Below are 21918 nucleotides of genomic sequence, written 5' to 3'. Positions count from 1 at the left end.
AAGTCACTTAACACCTAATCAAATTGTTTTTTTCACTACTCTTTGGTGCTTCTACAGTAAATAGGTAAAAGATTTTTGAAAAACATAACCCATCTAACCTTCCTCAATTAGATTTTATAACCAAATTAAACCTTTATAAACCAAAGCATATATTGTTATGTGATACATTAACCTCTCTTCTGGTTTTTACAGGGAAACTAGTTATGTAGCATCCTTGTGATAATTGAGAAAACTATCATTTAAATCATTCTGTGTGTTCAGTTGAGAAAGACAATATGACCATACTAATGGTACTATATTAAGACATTATTACCAGGCAAGGCTCTAGCCTTCAGGAATTAAAATTTGAAATATTAATTCAACTTCAAAGACTAGTTAGACTTGTCCACTGGAGGCCCTTTAATTAACTTGGATAATATTCATTGCCACTCTGTACAAACGCCTACAGTTACACTCTGTATTGGATTTATTTTTGTTTTTTAATCTTAATTGAATTGTATGAATGTCTTAAAAGGAAGACAAAATGCTGAGAAAGTACTGAAAAGGAACTGATGATATTGAGAGGTCTCCACAGAAGAGTGTGATAGAATTTAAGAGGCAGTGATAAGGGGAGCAGGCAGAGGTAGAAAAAAAGGAAGAAGAGACAACTCAAGTATTGGCAGTGATAAATATATTTACTCAAGTAGACTTATTTACTTCTCTTAATTTCCACTACCCTCTTTGCTACTTCAAAGATCATTCCCATCCACTTTTACTTTGCCATAAACCTTACAAGCTAGTTCAACCCTTTGAACTTGGGCAAAGAGTGACAAAAAGTTAAGTTTTTGCCATAATGATAGAAAAGTAAATCACTTACAAATGATATCAGTCTATTTACAGTAATACTAAATTTGTCTAGATTGTAATAAATTTTCCTGTTAGGCTAAAAGATCTTTTAATATAAAATAAATACATACTACTAACATAAATAACAAATATTCAATTCTCAAACTGCAAGAATTCTGTTCAATTCTAAATTTAAACAGAAAACATCATAGGCTTCAGAAGAATTCAAAATGAAAATAACTTTTGGCTTTTTCCATTAAGTGTAAATTTGAAATGTGAAAGAATCTTGAAGAGCCACATCTCATCATGGCAAATATTTCCTACATTCAAAATAAGTACAGTTAAGTTTTAAATATTTGTTATATTTTAAAACTTTACTGTTCCACGCTTTTTTCTGGACATGAACAAATTTATTCGGTTTAAGTTATATACTCTCTCATCCAATTTTTCACCTATCTCATGTTCTCAATGTTATTTTAGGTACAATCCCAGTAACAGCCATCAAAACTTTTAATGAAAGACTTTAAAGTTTTCATCAATTCCTCTTTGATAAATCTTATAGTAAAAGACCATGGCGCCTGACCACGCGGTGGCGCACTGGATAGAGTGTCGAACTGGGACACAGAGGACCCAGGTTCGAGACCCCAAGGTCGCTAGCTTGATTGCAGGTTCATCTTGTTGGAGCAAAGCTTGCCAGCTTGAGGTCAAGTTCACTGGCTTGAGCAAGGGGTCACTCGCTCTGTTGTAGCCCCCTGGTCAAGGCACATATGAGAAAGCAATCAATGAACAACTAAGGTGCGCAACACAGAATTGATGCTTCTCATCTCTCTTCCTTCCTGTCTGTCTGTCCCTATCTCTCTCTCTCTCTCTCTCTCTGAGTCCGTCTCTGTCCCCCTCCCCCCCCAAAAAAAGAAAAGGGCATAGTGCCTTATTTGTATTTTGGAAAGGAAAGGTCTTTTTAAAGAAAATTGCTATAGAAATATAAAGGAAAGGGTTTTTGAAATGTTTAATCTTTAATAAGTATAACAAAATGTTAACAAAATTCATCTTATATCATGAGACACTTGCTTAAGCAAAGAATATTTCTTAATATTCTTTGCAAAAGTAAATATCTTTAAACACAAAGAATGAAAAGTGATTCCTTGATTTGTTACACCTAAGAGTGAAAGAACTCAACTTAGCAGTATAAGCATTCAGAGTATTCAAAGAATCAGAATCAGATACAGAAGCAGAAAGGGATCTTTGAGCAGTAGCAGTCCAGCTCTCTTGTTTAACAGCCAAAGGGCCAGAAACTAAGAAAGGTCAAGTGACTGTATGTTAGTGTCTCTGATTCTCTGCTGTGCTCTTTTCACAACACTTTCAAATCCTTATTTCAAATATAAAATTGTATTTACATTTATTGCCTATATACACTTTTACTTCATTCATAAAGAATGTGCAATAGCAATTGATAGTCTACATTCTTTCTAGTCTACCTACAGAGAAAAACTTTCAAAACATTTCAGAGATTTCCAGATTATTTCAGAGAAATAGCCTATAATATTTTCTAATTCTTCATTTCTTTTTTTTTGTTTTGTTTTTTATTTTTATTTTTTGTATTTTTCTGAAGCTGGAAACCGGGAGGCAGTCAGACAGACTCCCGCATGCGCCCGACCGGGATCCACCCGGCACGCCCACCAGGGGGCGACGCTCTGCCCATCCGGGGCATCGCTCTGTTGCGACCAGAGCCATTCTAGCGCCTGAGGCAGAGGCCATAGAGCCATCCCCAGCGCCCAGGCCATCTTTGCTCCAATGGAGCCTTGGCTGTGGGAGGGGAAGAGACAGAGAGGAAGGAGAGGGGGTGGGGTGGAGAAGCAGATGGGCGCTTCTCCTGTGTGCCCTGGCCGGGAATCGAACCTGGGACTTCTGCACGCCAGGCCGACGCTCTACCACTGAGCCAACCGGCCAGGGCCTCTTCATTTCTTTAGATCTGTGGTTTCTTACCTATTTTTAGTCACATCTTATTTGATGATTTTATTAAAGCCAAGGACCCAGGGGAATGTATACAGCAGGGCTTCCAGAGATTTCCAGGTCCTTGGGTGGAGAGCCTTTGCAGTAGACTATCAAACTTACCCCAGCATTAAACCAAATTACCACATATAATTGGACTATATTAATCTACCAACAAATATGTTTTCCCAGAACCACACTTAGACATTGGGTACTTTTTTTGAATTGAATAAAAAATGGCATATATTGTACCAGTAAAAAACGATTTGCAGTTGTCACTGAATGTTTCGTGTGTCAAGATTTACAATGTAATTCTGAAATAAAGAAAAGTTTTTCCCTTGACATTCTGGAAAGTTTTATTTCATCATATTAAAACTACATAATCCATTGTGTTCTCCAAATGCAGCCTAGAGTTTGTAACATCATATTACACACCACCCTTCCCACCCTTGTTGGCTTTTATTCTTTTACTAATGTGTTAGGAATTTGTGTTTTATATTATATTTTACCTTTTGGAAACATTTACTGTGTTCAAATAAATAATTTTTAGGCTAGTAAATATGACTGTTTAGAATAGTTTCTCTCACAAATTTCATTTAAGTTTTTAACTGTCCTACAATGACTTTCTTTACAAACTTTTAAAATTTAGGTATTATTTACATATAATAAAATCCTAAAATCTTAAATGTTTTGTTCCATCAGTTTTGAAATTGTAATCTGCCTTAAATTCTTTCTGAAAGCAAGAGTATAAATTAATAAAGAATTAGTGAATTCATTCATGAGTTGACCTGTGACAGTCTGGCAAGAGGAAACTGGAAAAAGGTAGGATTAAAAATAAGAAGATAAGACATTATAGCAACTGTATAGATAAGAGTGAACAGGGTTAGTCCTAAAAGGTGGCAGTGAGCATAAAGAGGGGTCAAGATAAAACAATATATCTTTATTATATGCGACTTAAGTGTCTGTTTGTCGCCGATAGCTTTTTGGTTGCTTGCGTAACTGTACTAGCCAATGGGGTGAAGTTGCCATGGCATTCAAATAGTCCCGCCTTCTGGCATGCCACCTCACAAATTGAGGTTAAAGATTGGAGCAATTATTATGCTGTTAAGAAATCTTAACACCAGAAGGGGTCTTTGCAATGGTACAAGACTAGAGGTTCTCCAATTGAAAAATAATGTCATAATAGCTAAGTCTTTGGCTCCTCTAAAGGTGAAATACATGTCATTCCAAGAATTGATTTGGCTCCATCTCAAACAGGGTTGCCGTTTCAACTGAGACGTAGACAATTTCCTGTAAAACTTGCCTTTGCTATGACCATCAATAAGTCTCAGGGCCAAACGCTTAAGCGTGTTGGCATTTTTTTTACCTGAGCCTGCATTTGCACATGGTCAACTTTATGTTGCCTGTTCAAGAGTTCGTGAAAGAACGGACGTAAAATTAAAAATAATTGATGGTCCTCTGCAAGGCGAGCTTAAAAATGATGGAAAGATCTACGCAAGAAATGTTCTGTACAAAGAGATCTTTGACATGTGAATTAACATTTTATTATTTAAATCACCTTTATTTATTGAGCTAGCGGTGGCTCCTAAGAAATGGACCGCCAGTGGTTTCCTTCATTGCACTCTACTTTAAGCAATTAAGCAAGTGGAAGGGGGAAACCCCATGGGGCAGTAAGCAAAGGGGCGTCCTCGCCGCCTGCCCTAGGTAATTCAGTTTGAATTAGCAGACACCTTTGCACAAATCATTTTAATTACAATTTATAATATCTAGAACAGCAGTCATTTCGTATGACCGCCGGGCTTTCTAGTGTATATATATGAAATTTTCATATAAAAATTGAGAGAAAAGAAGAATAGCAGAGGAGCCCAGTTTACACATTACTTATTTTATAGTGTGTATTCAATAAAGGTTTATTTATTCATTCAACAAACATTATTATGAGTTTATTTTGAATCGGCATTAAAAAAATCATTAAAATGTGCCTCCTCAAAGCCACAGTTATAAGCAGAAATTCAGTCAAGAACTCAGAAGTTACCCAAATCCTTAAACTTCTAATGGTTAACTAATAGAATACTACTGTCTCTCAAAGTGATAAAAATTAGTTATACAACTAAACACTATATGCCATTACTGTAGTGATTAATAAAAACATCTATTTTATAGGCTAGCTGGTTATTTACCTGGTTTGTTGATGTAATTAAAAATCTAAAAGGTAATGAGTTGCATAATGAGATTCACTAAATTTCAAATCAGTTGACATATTACTATACCCATTAAAAGCCGCAGACAAGAAACAAGTTGATTCAGACTTAACTTGCAGAAGTATACAAATTTCACATTTAAACAACACTTTGGTCTGAGTCTATCAAATACAAAAGCACCTATTAAATATATTCAATACCCTGAATTTATTTAACTTCCTTTGTAAGTAGCTACTCTATATTTTTCAAATCTTAACCTAAAAATTTTTCAAAGTACCTAATTTCACTTTGATCCTTTAATTATCTCAAAATATCCAGCATTCAATAATCTTTTTCCCTTGCTCTTTCTCAGTAGAAACAACTTTTAACAAAATTCAGGTTTATTGATATAATTCATTCATCAGTAAACTTTTACCTACTAAGGGTGAAGCACTGTAAAGAGTTCGCTCATAATAAAAAGCTTAATTTAACAAACAGTATTCTATTTTTAAGCACTGATAACTCACACATAAAATGTTTCAAATGAACAGTGAAGTGAATAAGAAGTCAAGTGAATGACAATATGTAGAAGAATATTTTAATATTAAACACATTTTAGTTATTTAACAAAATGCCATATTCAAAATGAAAGTGGACGTAAACGAGATCAGGGCAGATAATTGCTTATATCTCATTATTACTTAACAATGACTAAAGAGGAGATTATCAATTTGAAAGTAGATTACTAAAAAATTATATAATTTTTTTTCTCCAATGAGAATATAAGCTTACTAATACTCCTTCTTTCATTACTGTTTAGTCAAAGTTTCCTGATATGTTTTATGTGAACACATACTATCTTTTTTCCCATATCAATGCTATACAAAGAATTCAGTCCTTTAAAGTTTTAAGTTTGATTATAAGTAATACTCATTTTTGTTTTACTTGATTGTAAAAAATTTTCCAGTTAAAACAATAAAAATAAATTACAATTCAAGAGGGATTAATCAACAAACAACAAAAGGTGTGGAGCACAAGAGTGTAGCTTAAATTAAAAAGGTACAAAATCAGCATAAAATATGTTCCTGCAACACATAATTTAAATTTTTATATATTATTTTTAAATTAGCTGAGTAATTTACAAAAGATAATTGCTCTTAAATTCCCTAAATTTCCTTAATTGATATCAAAAGACAGAGTTTCAGCCCAAATTGAACCAAACTAGAACATAAGGACAGTAAAACACAACTGAATCTAGCCTTTTCTGAAAAATGGTACTTTAAAATAAGAAAAACATGTGTGGTTTAGTCCTTGAGTTAGTAACATTTCATTCAACTGCCCCATCACACACACTTTCTTCTTCCAGTTCATTTCAGAGTATACTTTAAATATAAATACAGAGAGAAACCACTTATGAGAGCTTTTAAAAGAAGACAAATTTGAACCATATTCCAAAATATAGGTATTAAGAAGGTAAGGGGAGGACTGGGGAATGAAAATAAAATTTGTATAAAAGGATGCAATTTAATTATGTGCATAAGATTAATACTGAACCAAACAAACATTTTTAAATTTATTCTTTAGTGGTAATTTAAAAATAGAAAGTGCTCTAAAATATTAATTCAATTTTATAGGAAAGAGCAAAGAATGTTAGAAAATTGTTTATCAGATGTAGTATAAAAGACATCAGAATTAGAGCCATTCACAATCATACCAATTAAATAAAATAAAATTAAATCTTGAGGAACAATTATGGAAAACAGAAGCCAAGAGTGGTACAACTACTGTTGGTCTCTCAATCAAACCCTTTATACACTTAAAGATTAAATTTTTCTCTTTCAGTCATTAAACAGTTTTTAAAATGCTTTCTCAAGATACCACTAACAATTTCAATTCAAAAATACATACTCGTATTCATTTTATTTCTAAAGAGAAAAAAAGTCATATCCCAAACACAAAAGCAAACAAGAGAGAAACAGGCTTAATACTGATTTTCTTCTCTTTCAATTATTAATAGTAGAAGAAAGGATAAAAGGAAAAAAAAGAAAGAAAACTCCCTGAGAAGTAGCCATCATTCCACAAGGCATTTCTGCATAAAAAGAGTTCATAGCCAGACATCCCAGCTAAACAGTGACCATTTATTTGAAGCCTCCTAGGTATGTCCTCAGCAGACACATTATCAGATTAAAGAACTGCAAACAAACTGGGCTGAAACCTTTCTTTGTCCAAGCCCAGCCTCCTCTTCCTGTGATGTCATATTACAAGTCTGGCAAGCCTTTATTTTTCACTTCAGAGAAAGTCCATCACACAATACAGCTGGCAACGGAGGAAAAGGCCTCGTTCGGCAAGAGCTAACACGCTTAGGAATTTATTTCGGAACATTCAAAAGACTCTTCTGCTTACTACCATCTGGGATCTACTATTGAAACATCAAAAAAGAAAACTTCATTTAAAGAAAGCAAGCAGTAAATGAGACTAAAACTGGGAATGTTTAAATCTCTGGAAGTCTGCATTGAAAAGCAAAATAAAATTGCTACCTTTAGCTTAAACATTCTGGAGCATACAGAAACTTTAATTTTGGAATATCTTCCTGACTACTGAAATAAAAGTTTACCAGATGAGCAGATTTATTCCATCTCAGAACACAGCGTCTCTTTACAATTCATAATCCAATGGACTGGCTTCACTGACTACAGTTTTTAAAGGTTGCTCAGTGCTTAACAAGCCCTGGATTCACAGATTTTCTGGAGACTAGAAAATAAGACTATTTTCCTGTTGAAGAACCAACTAGAAACTTTACAGCAACAAATTTCATGTTTCCTTTGGAGATTCTGGGGGAAAAGGACGTATTTATAAAACTACCCAAAGATCCAAAGAATTTGCAAATCCCCTTTGGAGATTCTGGGGGAAAAGGACGTATTTATAAAACTACCCAAAGATCCAAAGAATTTGCAAACACACTGGAGGTTTTAAGTGAACACAGTCTGAATACCAAAGGAGACTGCTGCTGAGGAAAGGACTTGACCACAGAAAGGACTTCATTCACCACAGTAAACCGAACGTGCCTTTATAATGGTAAGCAATAACAGCTCCCAATGCCCCTATGATGACTCCTTTAAGTACACGTTGTATGGGTGCATGTTTAGCATGGTGTTTGTGCTTGGGTTAATATCCAACTGTGTTGCCATATACATTTTCTTCTGCACCCTCAAAGTGCGAAATGAAACTACAACGTACATGATTAACTTGGCAATGTCAGACTTGCTTTTCGTTTTTACTCTACCCTTCAGGATTTTTTACTTTGCAGCACGGAATTGGCCATTTGGAGATTTACTTTGCAAAATCTCAGTGATGCTGTTTTATACCAACATGTACGGAAGCATTCTGTTCTTAACCTGCATTAGTGTAGATCGATTTCTGGCAATTGTCTACCCATTTAAGTCAAAGACTCTAAGAACCAAACGAAATGCAAAAATCGTTTGTATTGCTGTGTGGTTAACTGTGATGGGAGGAAGTGCACCGGCAGTTTTCTTTCAGTCTACCCACTCTCGGGGTAACAATACCTCAGAAGCCTGCTTTGAAAATTTCCCACAAGCCACATGGAAAACCTATCTCTCAAGGATTGTAATTTTCATTGAAATAGTGGGATTTTTTATTCCTCTAATTTTAAATGTAACTTGCTCTAGTATAGTGTTAAGAACGTTAAATAAACCTGTTACATTAAGCAGAGGCAAAATAAACAAAACTAAAGTTTTAAAAATGATTTTTGTACATTTGGTCATATTCTGTTTCTGTTTCGTGCCTTATAATATCAATCTTATTTTATACTCTCTTATGAGAACACAGACACTAGTGAATTGCTCAGTAGTGGCAGCAGTGAGGACCATGTACCCAATCACTCTCTGCATTGCTGTTCTGAACTGTTGTTTTGACCCAATAATTTACTACTTCACGTCAGACACAATTCAGAATTCAATAAAAATGAAAAACTGGTCTACTAGGAGAAATGACTCCAGATTCTCTGAAGTTCAAGGCGCAGAGAACTTTATTCAACATAACCTACAGGCCTTAAAAACTAAGATATTTGACAATGAGTCTACAATATAAGCTGCCTGAAATAAAACCACTGGAACTTCGCTGGGACAGAGCCTCCAAGTTCCTTCAACTGTGAAAAAGTTTTCTTCAACAACTATTTCTCCACCCCTGAAAGAAAATAAAGCATGTGGACATTTAAAAGTTTTTAGTATTAAAAAGTTGTATACAATGTGTTAAGCATTCAAATGTATTTTATTCTCGTGTACACCCTATTTTATTTTTCTTAGCAGTTTTGATCTGTACCTTCCCGTTCATTAAAAAATCCCTTAAAAAGCTGTTCAAAGTCTAAAAGTGATTATGATCATCTGTACTGCCTTTGAAGTTCTTAGTAGTCTTATACTAAATGATTTACAAATATGAAATGTTTTGTTGAAGGATTATTTTTATTCAATATATAATTTCTGTTTCATTTGAATTGAAACTAATCACATTTCTTATATTATAATATAAAAGAAACCAGAGTAGTTTGAAATAATCAATAAGCGTTTTGGGACTATTTTTCAAAAAATAGCTAAAAACATCTTCTGTAGAATAATGACATGCTGACACTATCAGAGGATCTTGAGCAGTTACACTTACAAACACTATATATTAAGGATTTTGTATTTCTATGCAATTTATAAGGAGCAGATGCTACCTAACTATATAGTACAGCATGCTTTAAATTACTATTTGATCCACTTTCTGGCTTTAACAGCACCCAATTTCAAAATGATATATGGCACAAAAACTAAGAAGTTGAAAACTAACTAAATGTTATTTAGCTAAGTAAAAGTTTAAAAAAATAAAATACCACTAAAGGTACCTTTTAATGATATATGTCACACTAAAAGACTTGTATTTTAAGCATTTTAGGTTAGAGAAACACTATAAATAGTGAGATAATAAAACACAATATGTGGCACTTAGAAAGTAATCTATGTATGTATTACATCCCTTCCATCTTTTGCACTTAAAGCCAAATAATGAATAGCTGAAAATATTTGAAGTAGTCAAAATGTTACTGTATGTCAAAATAATTTATGAAGTAAGGACACAGTTCCTTATATAAAAAAGAAGTAAAACTACAGGGCCAAATAACTAAACACAACTACATTTTCATTTCACTAAATATAAAAATTATATTTTAATAATATATTTATTAATGTAAGTTAGATATGATATACTAACTATACTAAAACTTTTTCCTTTTCCAATATATCCTTATTTTCAAATTTAAGTAGTTCTCCAAAGTTAACTAAAAATCACTTATTTGAGAAAAAAGACATAATTAATTTCAATTCAGCATTCAACCTATCTGATTTTTACATCTTCCTCTTTCAAGTCCTGAATACAACTCTGGACAAATACTCTTTAAGATTTAACTTTGACTTTGCTGTTCTCTGGGTTTGCACTGCAGTGATTGCAGAGGAATCACAGTTATCTGCTAGAGAAGCAAACCCATTTTCAATAAAGTAATGGTGGGGGATTTTCTTTTGGGGCCATGGTTTCCTTCAGGTAAACCTAAAGCAAAATATATCCTTAAAAAAATAGAGAGAAAAATTGAGCATGGTCCCTTGTACCCTAAAAGAAGTATATATGCTGTAAATATGTTTTCTTTAACTGACTCCAAAGTACCTTCCTTTGACGTCACTCTTTGGAAAAAAACAAACAAAAAACTTTTAGTGCTGAAAACATACAGGGTGGAGGAAAAGTAGGTTTACAGTTGTGAGTACATAAAATGAAATTTATTCTTGAATTATTATTATTGTATTATTTTTCATGTGAACAACTGTAACATACTTTTAACCTACCTTGTATATTTTTGAGTTGAAAAGCAAGTAACAACTTACTGATATGGAAGACAAGGATAGGGATGTGTTAACAAATTTCTCAGAAGTTTCTTTGGCTTAAGATCTGTGAGCAAGATCTCTGAGCAAGATCTCAAAGCATGGATATTACTTTAAAATATAAACAAAACAGTCATCAGATAGTTGTTCTTACTGTACTTACTGGAGAAACTTTTGTTGCCCTGTTGTCAACAGGAAGATGAATCAAAAGTTGTGAAAGATTGTTCACAAAGAAATACTTAACAGATTAACAAATACTAGTTCACATTTAGAACTTTAAATCCTGGGTAAATCTCACCTACAGGGACAAAGGAGTACTAAAGTTATCTTCTTTTGTTAGAGTTGTACTTTAAAGTAAAATATATATTCCTAGAGTTTTCTTTCTTCTTTACCTAGAAAACCTATATTAATAAAACTCTAAGAATTTTACTTTTTGTTACCTTAAAGGGACAGTACCAAGCCCTCCCTCCCAAAAAACAGTGCCCACTGTTTTCCATGTCTTTATAAAAGAAGATGATTTAACTAATCTTCCTTTCCATATCAACTCCCTTCAAAGGAACAGAAGTGAGAAAAGAACATATTGAGGTGTGGAGAACAGCTTTCCAGCATCCTAATGATTGGTTCTGAACCTAGAAATGACCTTTACTGAGAAAATACCAAGTAACTACTTTATCAAAAGAACGTATGAAAATATATGCATTGTACATAATATAGCCACAAAAAATTTAGAGGAAGTAATGATACTTTTTTATCAAGGAGTTCTGAGTTTATATTCTACATTCAAAATACTAAAAGCAGATTTGCAGAACAAATCTTAATTATAGATATTGGTATTTAAAGAAATTAGTCATTCAGTTTAGGAATAGAAAATAGTGTACAAAATGGAAAATTAGCAAACTTGTCAATATCTTAACTTACTATTGCCTAGTAGAATCTTTATTACTTCCCAACACCCAAACTATTTTAGTGTCTACATATTAATCCAGCTCAATGTCACAAGTGAAGAAATATGTGACCAAGTGCTTTTTGTTAGTTGTGAAAGAATTTTTTTTTTTACAGAAAACTTTATCAGCAGTGCTTACTAGCAGATGAAGGTAATCCTAAAGTAAATTGTTTTTAAAAAGCTCTTTTCAGCTGCTGTGGAAACCAGATTTGTCCTTTTATAACATGATTTCTAAGAAATAAATTCCAAATTAAAAAGGACTAGTGGAAAAACTTAAGGTCACAGAACATATTTAAATCAACCTGAGTAATTAATAATCAACAATATTTAATTGGAATAAATTTCCAGAGATCAACATATACATAATCGTAAAACCACTAATTCTCAAATTCATATTTTATCTTTCTTTATCTTTTTTATTTGATGTCTGCTATGCATTTCTGACAATTTTATAAAAGTACAAAGCATATCACTTAAACAGGACAATAGGCAAGATAATAAAAGAATACAAAATTAACTCCAGGCAAACTTCTCTACTGAGTCTTTCCCTTTCTATCCTCTGCCAAAAAGATTTACTCAATAACTGCTTAAAGGTACAAAATTATCTCTCTCTACACTATGTCCAATGGCAAAAACAGAATTCAAAAGATGGGACCCCAGAAGTAGAGATAACTTATAAATTTAATAATTAGTTTTCAAACTCAAAACTTGCTTTATTCATATAGATTCAATCAAGTAATTTTTAAAATAAAGTTTAAGTAAACATTAAGAATAAAAAACTAGTATGTACTATATACTTACAGCCAACTTATAGTTAATAACCATAGGGTGAATGTTAATACCTATAAAGTTCTATTATCTTCCTACCAAAATAGCTTCTGGTAAATTCAGTTTATAACTGAAAGAGGGTGGCAGTCATCTGAAACAACTCCCTCATCTTATGTAGGTAAGGAAACCGAAGAACTAAAAGGGTCACGTAACAAATTAAAGTAGAGCCAGGTTAAGAATTTTTTTTTGACATGTCTATTTCTCCAAAGTGGCAAGGAAAGGAGCACATGCAAAGGCCCTGTGGAGAAGTCAGAATACTGAAAGGATTAAAACAAAGCCAAAGTGGTTGGAGATGTAGGGCTGAGTCCTCACATGTGCTTACAGGCCATAGTAAAGCCATATTAAGATCTGAAGAGTTGTGTAAAGTCCTAAGGGATCACAAGTAAAAGAAGAGACATGATCAAATTGATAAAATTTTAAATTGATTTCTCTAATAACCGGGTAGAGATACATTTGTCTTCAGCAAAAAGGAAAAAAAAGGAATCATAATAAATTCAATTTAAATTTAAAGAGCTATTCTTATCCTTCATTTTTATTATGTCCTTTCTCCCTTATTAAAATGGTCTTTCATTTTGGAAATGATGGTGATGATACACAGATAGGCTATTTTAGCGTCAGTAGTTGGCACAATAAGTTAGTAGCCCTTATAGAGAAACTGGTGCATTCATACACTACTGGTGGGAACACAAAGTAATGCATTACTTACAGTTGGGAATTTGGCAGTATCTAAAAATACACACACCACATATTTACCTTTTAACCCAGCATTCTCACTTTTTAGTATTTACCTTGAAGACATACTTTCAATAATATAAAAATTTGTATGTTCAAGGTGCAGCATTATCTGAAGTTGTAAAATACTGGAAACTACCTACATGTCTGTCTAAACACAGAATAAACTGTAGCACATATACATATTGTAGTATTATGTGGCTATAATAAAGAATAAGATCTCCAAGAACTAATATCCAGAAAGTATTATTAACAATGAAGAAACAAAGCATAAAAAAACACACATAGTATGCTGCCTTTTGTGTTAGAAAAAGACAAAACAAGTAAACATACATATATCTGCTCATTTGTACAAAAAGAAGCATGAAAAGAATAAACCAAAAAGGAACAGGGATGGGGAATGGTGTAGGAGGAATACTGAAGGTAATAACACTCAGCTGAGTGTAAGGCTTTGGGAAGCATGTTTATGTCTTTCATCAGGAATCAGAAAACCTGATTCCAAGGATCAGATAGTAAATATTGTAGGCCTGCAATATATGCCATCCTATTGCAACTCTGCACTACAGTGCAAAAGTAGCTACAGATAACACATAAACAAGTGTGGCTGTGTTCCAATAAAACTACTTTTAAAAACAGCCCATGGGCTATATGTACCACCTCCTATCTTACATAGTCAAAAACTAAAGTCGACAAGGATGAGAGATAAAAAAAATAAAACCCTAGAAGTACATCTTTATGAATGCCTGGCACATAATAGGTCTCAATAATTATCTTTTAAGTGAATGAACCTTAAAGTTCTATTAAAAGATGGGCATGCCTGATCAGGCAGTGGCACAGTGGACAGAGCGTCAAACTGGGACAGGGAGGAACCAGGTTTAAAACTTCAAGGTCACCAGCTTGAGTGCAGGATCATAGAGATGACCTCATGGTTGCTGGCTCAAGCTCAAAGGACTCTGGCTTGAGTCCAGGGTTGCTGGCTTGTGTAAGGGGTCACTTGCTCTGCTGGAGCCCCTGGTCAAAGCACATATGAGAAAGCAATCAATGAACAACTAAGGTGCAGCAACAAAGAATTGATGCTTCTCATCTCTCTCCCTTCCTGTCTGTCTGTCCCTATCTGTCTCTCTCTCTGTCTCCGTCAAAAATAAAATAAAAATAAAACAGTTGGACAAGAGTTCTAGTCAGGGCTTTGCTACTAAGTATATAGTAATATGTACTTTAGTTAAGCGATTTAACCTTTCTAGGTTGACCTCTTTACCTTTAACTATGGGTTTTAAACTAGATACTACATAAGGTCCAGGCAATACCTCATATCCTATGTTTCTTGTTCTTGTCAGTTATAACTTCCTTTTAGTAATCTTCCTTCCTTTTAGTAACTATTTCTAGCACTGTTACCATGTTATATTGGGACTACTGCAATCACTCCCTCACTCAGCCCACTTCCTACTTTCTTCCCTTGAACCTGTCCAAGACAGCTCAAGATTTGCCTCTTAATCACCTTGTACTGATTAATGTCCAGTTTTAAAAGCTGTCCGATTCTTCATTGCCTGAAGGAAAAAGCCCAGGTTCAAATTTCAAAATCCAACCCCAACTAACCCAAAACTTTGGTTTCTCTCATCTCCCAATCAGCATACCTCTACTCCAGAGTGGTCCACTACTTGTCCTGTGTTCACAACTTTCACTTTCTTGACTCTAGACATTTAGGCACATGACACACTACTCACCCCTCTCCTTACCCTACAATCAGTCAACAAGGCTCACTCTGCTCCTCTTCCCTTTTCATTCTACAAGGCGCAGCTCAACTTCTAAACAAAATCTTTGATAACACTTATTGTCTGTATCACTTATTTTGTATTTCTTTACTGCCTTTTTTAGTTATATATTTTACATGAGCCATGTCTTATCTTCCTAACTAGAGGCTTCAAGCTCCTTACAGAAGGGGATTATGTCTTGTACTTCTTTGCATTCTCAGTAGCACCTAACATATAGGACTTTGGTAAAGAGAGTCAAGATTGGGGAAAAGAGGCTTAAAGTTAAAAGCAAATTATATATTATTTTTCTGCCATGCTGAAGATTAATTTTAAATAACTAATATCTATTTACTTATATAGTATATACTTTGGGTCTTTATAAATATAGTTCTAAAAAATGTCCTATACCTACACACAGATATGTAAGGAAACTAAAGACTGCCTTTTGTTTCACCAAATCTATGGTTCACTTAATTCTTCCAAAGCACAAGGGAAAAAAGGCAAATTTTCTTTTACCAATACTGCTCTGACACAAGAACTCAATTCCTGCAGTAGTCACCATAACTCTTATTACTTGGTTTATCAACCTTAACCTATTTCTGTTGAATCCCACTTAGATGAAGTTATATATTGTTAAACCACCTTGTTCTTGAAGACATTCTTTACAGAACATGACTTCTCCTTTGAAACAACTATTTTCTAGGCTAGCTGAATACTAGAATTTTTCCCATTTTTTTCTCTCTGCATCCTGTGACAGTTCCATTCTTTTTTCAGATTCCATGATTTCTCCTCTCTTGGGTTTCTTTTTCATTTTGCTAAGGCACATTTTGTAGTAATTTTATCTCAAAAAGGATAGTCAAGAAACTTTCTCAGACCTTGCTTGTCTGAAAATTGTTTCATTTCCCCCTCCTGTCTGACAGTGTAAGTCAGATATAAAACCCCAGATAAAAGCTGTGATGCTGATCTGGGCCTTGTTTCCCTGTAAATAATTTACTTCTTCTCTCTGAAGCTTTTGATTTATTACTTTTTAAATTTTGAATTCTCACCAAGATTTATCCACATTCATTCATCCTGCTTGGTACTATGGGTCCTTTCTATCTCAAGTGCCCTGGCTTCCATTAAGTTTGCAAATTTTTGTGTTTTTTGTTGTTGTTATTGTTTTAATTATTATTTTCTCTCTTTCATTTTCTTTGGCTTTTATTTTGGGAATGAATAAATACATATTGAACTGAGGTACCCCAAAATACCTAAATAAGGGCAATAAACTCAGTAGTGCAGTCAGTAGTTTATGGTATTTGCCTCTTAACAGAAGTACTTTTCCTATTACTCTCTCTCTCTCTCTCTCTTTTAAATCTTTCTTCAAGTCTGTGATAGAAGTCTGGATTTACCTTAATTTCAATTGTGCTTCTTGCAGGCACCAGCAGGAAGGCTTAGCCCTCTGTGTGTACATATACACAAAAGTTGGGGGGGGGCAGACATATACACTGCTCACAAAAATTAGGGGTATTTTGTCACTTCATATTCATTTTGAAATATCCTCTAATTTTTGTGAGCAGTATATTTGTATAGCTTGTGCACCGCACAAAAGCACAAGGCTTCTGCCTAAATTCTGTACAAGCCTAGGCGCATGTGTCCAAAGGGGTGTCTTTTTCTTCATTAGTACAGAAGGAGACACATTTTCCTGATTCTTATAGGCTAGCACAGTGTTAGGTAGCAGACTGGCCTGGTGTTTCATGGACCAGTAGTTCTCAAATCCACAATTGTCAAAATAAAGATGCCAGATTAGCAGTTATCAGCATCACCTGGAAACATGTTAGAAATACAAATTCTAAGACTCTCTAAGTCTTAGAATTTAGTCTAAGTGCTGTCTCTAAGACAGCACGTTAAACAACTCTCCTGATTACTGTCCCATTCTCTGTACCTGCTATCTTGTCCTTGAAGACAAAGTCTTCCACTCCCACCAGAGCCCTTTTCTGTGCATATTCAGGGCTGTAGTTCTCTACTTTGTTGTATCCATCAGTATACCCTTTTCTTTTTATTCTCAAAACTGAATCAATCCCTCGACTTCCCTCCATACTCTGCCCTTCAGAGTTTCAGTACCGCTTGATTTCATCCCCATGTGTTTAATTTTGTTCCTTTTCTGTCACCATTCAAGGGTTTAGAGAAGAAAAAGAGGTAAAGGTGTGTGCTCACTTTGCTATTCTGAACCACAAATATTCTCATTTTGAAAAGCAACTGCACAGTTTAAGTTACATAAGAAAAAATTATACCACACAACCCCTTTTACTGATCTTAAAAAATAACATGCATGAAGCTTACACATAAAAACAAAGCCAATCTGCCTGACCAGGCGGTGGCGCAGTGGATAGAGCGCTGGACTAGGACGCGGAGGACCCAGGTTAGAAACCCTGAGGTCACTAGCTTGAGCACGGGCTCATCTGGTTTGAGCAAGGCTCACCAGCTTGAGCCCAAGGTCGTTGGCTTGAGTAAGGGGTCACTCACTCTGCTGTAGCCCCCTGGTCAAGGCACATATGAGAAAGCAATCAATGAACAACTAAGGTGCCACAATGGAGAATTGATGCTTCTCTCATCTCTCTCCCTTCCTGTCTGTCTGTCTGTCTGTCCCTATCTATCCCTCTCTCTCTGTCACAAAAAAAAAAAAAAGCCAATCTTTACATGCTATGAACATAATTTTCAGGTTAGTTTTCTTTAAAAAATGATAAATTTCCAATTCTTTAACCATTAAAATTGTTAGCTCATATTTTAATAGGGCATAAAAATCTATGAAAACTTATTACAATTCTTGATTTTAAAATAAATTTTTATTTACTTACATGAGTAAAACATTAACATTGAACTAAAATTTATGCTTTTCTGTGAAAAGGATTTTATGTATAGTACTTGATGAAGCAGAAGCAGCAGTCCATTTTAAAAAAATGAGTATTACTTCAAACACTGCACTAAACAATTACACCCTTGGCCTGCATGCCCCATATGTAATTTTTGCTGATGGCTGAAATGACTGGTTTCAAAGTTGGTAGGCAAAAATTGCTACACTTTGTGCTGTGGTACCATAAAGCTTCTTTAGACTGAAACTCATGTAATTCAACATAATCTTAACTACTTAAGGAATAAAATGGACATGTATTAAAAAATAGAAAAGGATGTATACAAATAGTCTAGAAAAGATTACAGAGTTGTTCCTAGAGAAATAACTACAAAAGTCAGAGGTGCTATTTTTGTATCATCATGGCAATTTTTACCCATCCCCATTTACTCAGGACATTTATTCTTCATCTGAAAGAGAACTGTGAGTTAAATCCTGGTCTAAAATGCATGATATTAAAAGTGGTCAATATGTCTATTTACAGGCATATTTACAATGTTCCTGTATTTTCAAGAACAAGTTCATATTTTAAAGAGTTTGGTACTAGATTAGGGAACTCTATGTTCACTTTTGTTTATGACTCAATTTTTAGTAATAGATAAGTCATTTTACCTCCCCATCTTTCTTATTTTAATGTTTAAAAGAAAGAAACTGAAATGACAAAACAAATGATAAAAACCAGCATTACTTAGTAAGTAAATGAAAAATCTGTTAAATTATCTTAGACTATGGAAAGGTCCAGTACATGATCAGTTATTAATAAAAATAGTAAATGTTTGTTAATTTTAATAAAGATAAAAATAACCAGATATTAAACTCCCCCAAAAATGAACTTAAAAAACAGTAATATATATTTATATTAGTCTTTGAAGAATTCTTAAAAAGTATAGTTAAAATCTTAAAGAGAAATTATCTGTTATATTTATTGAAGGCAAGAAACAATAGAACTTAACAAAAACAGAAACGGTTTTTTAAAAAGAGAAACAAATCCAGCTGCTTCCTAGTCTACATTTCCTTATTATGTTCTAAATCTAGCACAGGAAGACACCAGAAATACTTTTGAAATTTCATCCCAATAAATTCAATTTTAAAAAAATATGCTTGATATTTGGTTATTTCTAACAATAGTGAAAAATATTAAGACTTAGTAAGTAAATTGATAAAACCATACAATACTCACATGCATTTTAAAACTAGGTCATAACAGATCAGAGTTTTAAAAACAAGCCATAAATATCTAAGATAAATGTCAAAAAGTTGCTTATATTTTATAATTAAAGGTAAATGAACTCAGATGATTTAAGAATAATTACCCTAGTAATTCTAAAGTTTTACTAAATTCATTAATATCATATTCTTATTTTGCTGTAGAATTTCAGAAACTACATTAATTAGCATAGATACCCTCTAAGATATTTCTACTCTGTGTTTCTTGTACATCCAGGTTCAAGAGCCCTTCCTCACAATTACAGTTAGGATCTGACTACAAGTTTAGAGACTAAAAATTCTAAGACTATATTCAGTAACTTTCAAACATCATGACCTTATTGTACACCCTCTGAAGCAGAGTCCAAGTGCTTCCACTCCCAAAGGTTAAAAGTACAGAGAGTATTTCCAAGCTATTCTTCTACAGTTGCTATCTCTCTTCTTGTTTGTACTTGATAATGAACAAACACTGACCTAGGGGTAATTACTGACATTATTCATAACTATAGCAATGTAACAAATTCCAGCTACAAGAGAACAGTGAACACTGCCCACATTTAACAATGCTGGAGTTCAGTGACACCTTGCATTCCCTGAAACTTTTCCATTTTGAGAAGAAAAGGGGGAAGGGGCATCTCAGGAAAAGAGAAAAGTTCTTCATACTTATATAAGCTGGGGTAAACAGAGCCAATACCCTTTAACCACATTCTTTCTCTTTTCTTAAGAAACCTCTTAACAGTAGAGGACAGGGATGAAGTGAACTAACAATTGTGATGTTTCTTTCTAAAATGTACCATTCTCATAAATGTTCATTTATTCCTCACAACAACTCTGAAAAGTATTATTACCAGTGGTGGGATTCAAATACTACAATTTAACAACCAGTTTTCTGCCCTAATGACCATTTTAAGTATAAACAAATGATATTCCAAAAGGTGATTTATTATTTCATGCATTTAATACTTAAATAAGAACAATAAAAGAGGTACACAAAACGACATTGTTATAAGAGTTTTAAAATATTAATAAAAATATTAAATAATATATGACAAAAAACAATAAAACTGTTATTTAAGATATTTTCATATTGCTGAAACAAATGACAGCTTGTCACCCCCTGACTGTTTGGTACTTTTTCTCTTTACGTTATAAGTTTGTTTACTGAAGTAAAAACTCAAGGGAATTAAAATGTAGTATTTCATCAAAAGTATAATGAGTTTTATGAAATAAATAAATAAATATTACAAGCAGTTACAATACTGTTCCATCCAATTCTTTTCACCTATGGACCAGGCACTTAGAAATGCTATTGCACAGATGAACTTAATTAAAAAGAGTAAGGAATATAAATTTGTGATTTCCACATTGGGTGGCTGCCCAGGCACCCTCCTTAGAGAGAACCCTGATTACAAGTACCATTTTAACAACTGGTTCTCTGAACTCAACAAAAAATCAGGTATCCGTCTGCCAAACTGGTGCGAATCCAGTTGAATCCCACTACTGAAAATCACCCTTATTTAACAGACAAGGAAACCTGAGACACAGACATAACTTTCTCAAAATCACACCAGAACAAGTTACATGACACCTCTGAACCTCAGCTTTCCTTATCTGTAAAATACATAGATAACAATGTTTACTTCTGTGAAGATAAAATGAGAGCTGGTGCCTCTGAAGCTCAGGCTCCTTCTGCTACAGCACAGTGACACAAAGAGAAAGATACAAACAGAGAAAACATGAGTAAAAAAACTAATCACAACGGTGCAGGTACCTAACAGTATGCTAATCAACACCCTAAGAGGCAACAGAGAGGTTAAGAGCAGTCTCTGGAACTAGGTAGCCTGCATTAAAATTTTGCTTCTGCCAACAACTTTGCTTTGTGAACAAGGGAAACTTTCTCAATTTCTCAATGCCTCAGCTTCTTCATCTGCGAAATGTATTTCTGTATGAAATAAATGAATTAACACATTTCAGCACTTTAACAGTGCTTGTAACAGCACATGTAAAAATATTAACCCCTTGAGTAGTGAGTCTTTTTCATGCTCGCTGACCCCTGGGAGTGAGATTTTTCAAAAAATGAAATTAGTTCCAGTTACAGTTTTATTAACTTACAATCATGTTTGTTTGATAATCAATTTATGGAAACAAGAAGAACATACATTTGCCTTTTTTTAGTGTTGCCTTACACATTTTTAAAATAAAAAATTTTGTTACGATCATACTCTGGATGGTCAGGAAGTACGAGGATGTATATGAATGTTCATACTACTCAAAGGGTTAATTATAATTTGTACACTGAAAATTCATATACATAATCAGTTATTTTGATGCAGATCTGTATGATGACCAGGAAAGATTCCAAAGAAGTATACCAGTGAAACCTTTTATAAGCACTGCTTCCTAAACCAACTTTCCATACCTAAGAGACATTTCTGAGTTAGATTTTTTTTTCCATCCCTGTATTTCATTAACCCCTGTGTCAATTCATGAGCAAGAAAAATGTATAATATGGACAATGAGGGAGGAGGAAGGAAGACATGAATGGACAAGTTATGAATACTTCTCCATAGTGAACTGGAGCAACTTCTCATGTGTCAGAGTGTTCTAAAGATTAAAGGAGGAGGTAATTGCTTAAAGAAAAGAACAGACTAAGAGA

General features: G+C 33.8%; 2 protein-coding genes across 5 annotated transcripts in view; one reads left to right on the top strand and one right to left on the bottom strand.

Annotated features, from left to right (window-relative positions):
• RB1 (RB transcriptional corepressor 1) overlaps positions 1 to 21918 on the bottom strand; it is a 215998-nt gene that overhangs the window by 48537 nt on the left and 145543 nt on the right. The window lies entirely within an intron of this gene.
• On the top strand, positions 7874 to 9153 carry LPAR6 (lysophosphatidic acid receptor 6). Its single transcript, XM_066236320.1, has one exon. The coding sequence runs from the start codon at positions 8067 to 8069 to the stop codon at positions 9099 to 9101; it is 1035 nt and encodes a 344-aa protein (XP_066092417.1). The 5' UTR covers positions 7874 to 8066; the 3' UTR covers positions 9102 to 9153.

This window comes from Saccopteryx bilineata, chromosome 6, assembly GCF_036850765.1.
Source record: "Saccopteryx bilineata isolate mSacBil1 chromosome 6, mSacBil1_pri_phased_curated, whole genome shotgun sequence".
NCBI classification, from domain to species: Eukaryota; Metazoa; Chordata; class Mammalia; order Chiroptera; family Emballonuridae; genus Saccopteryx; species Saccopteryx bilineata.
Note: the sequence above shows the minus strand (reverse complement) of the source record. Positions and strands in the feature narration are given on the sequence as shown.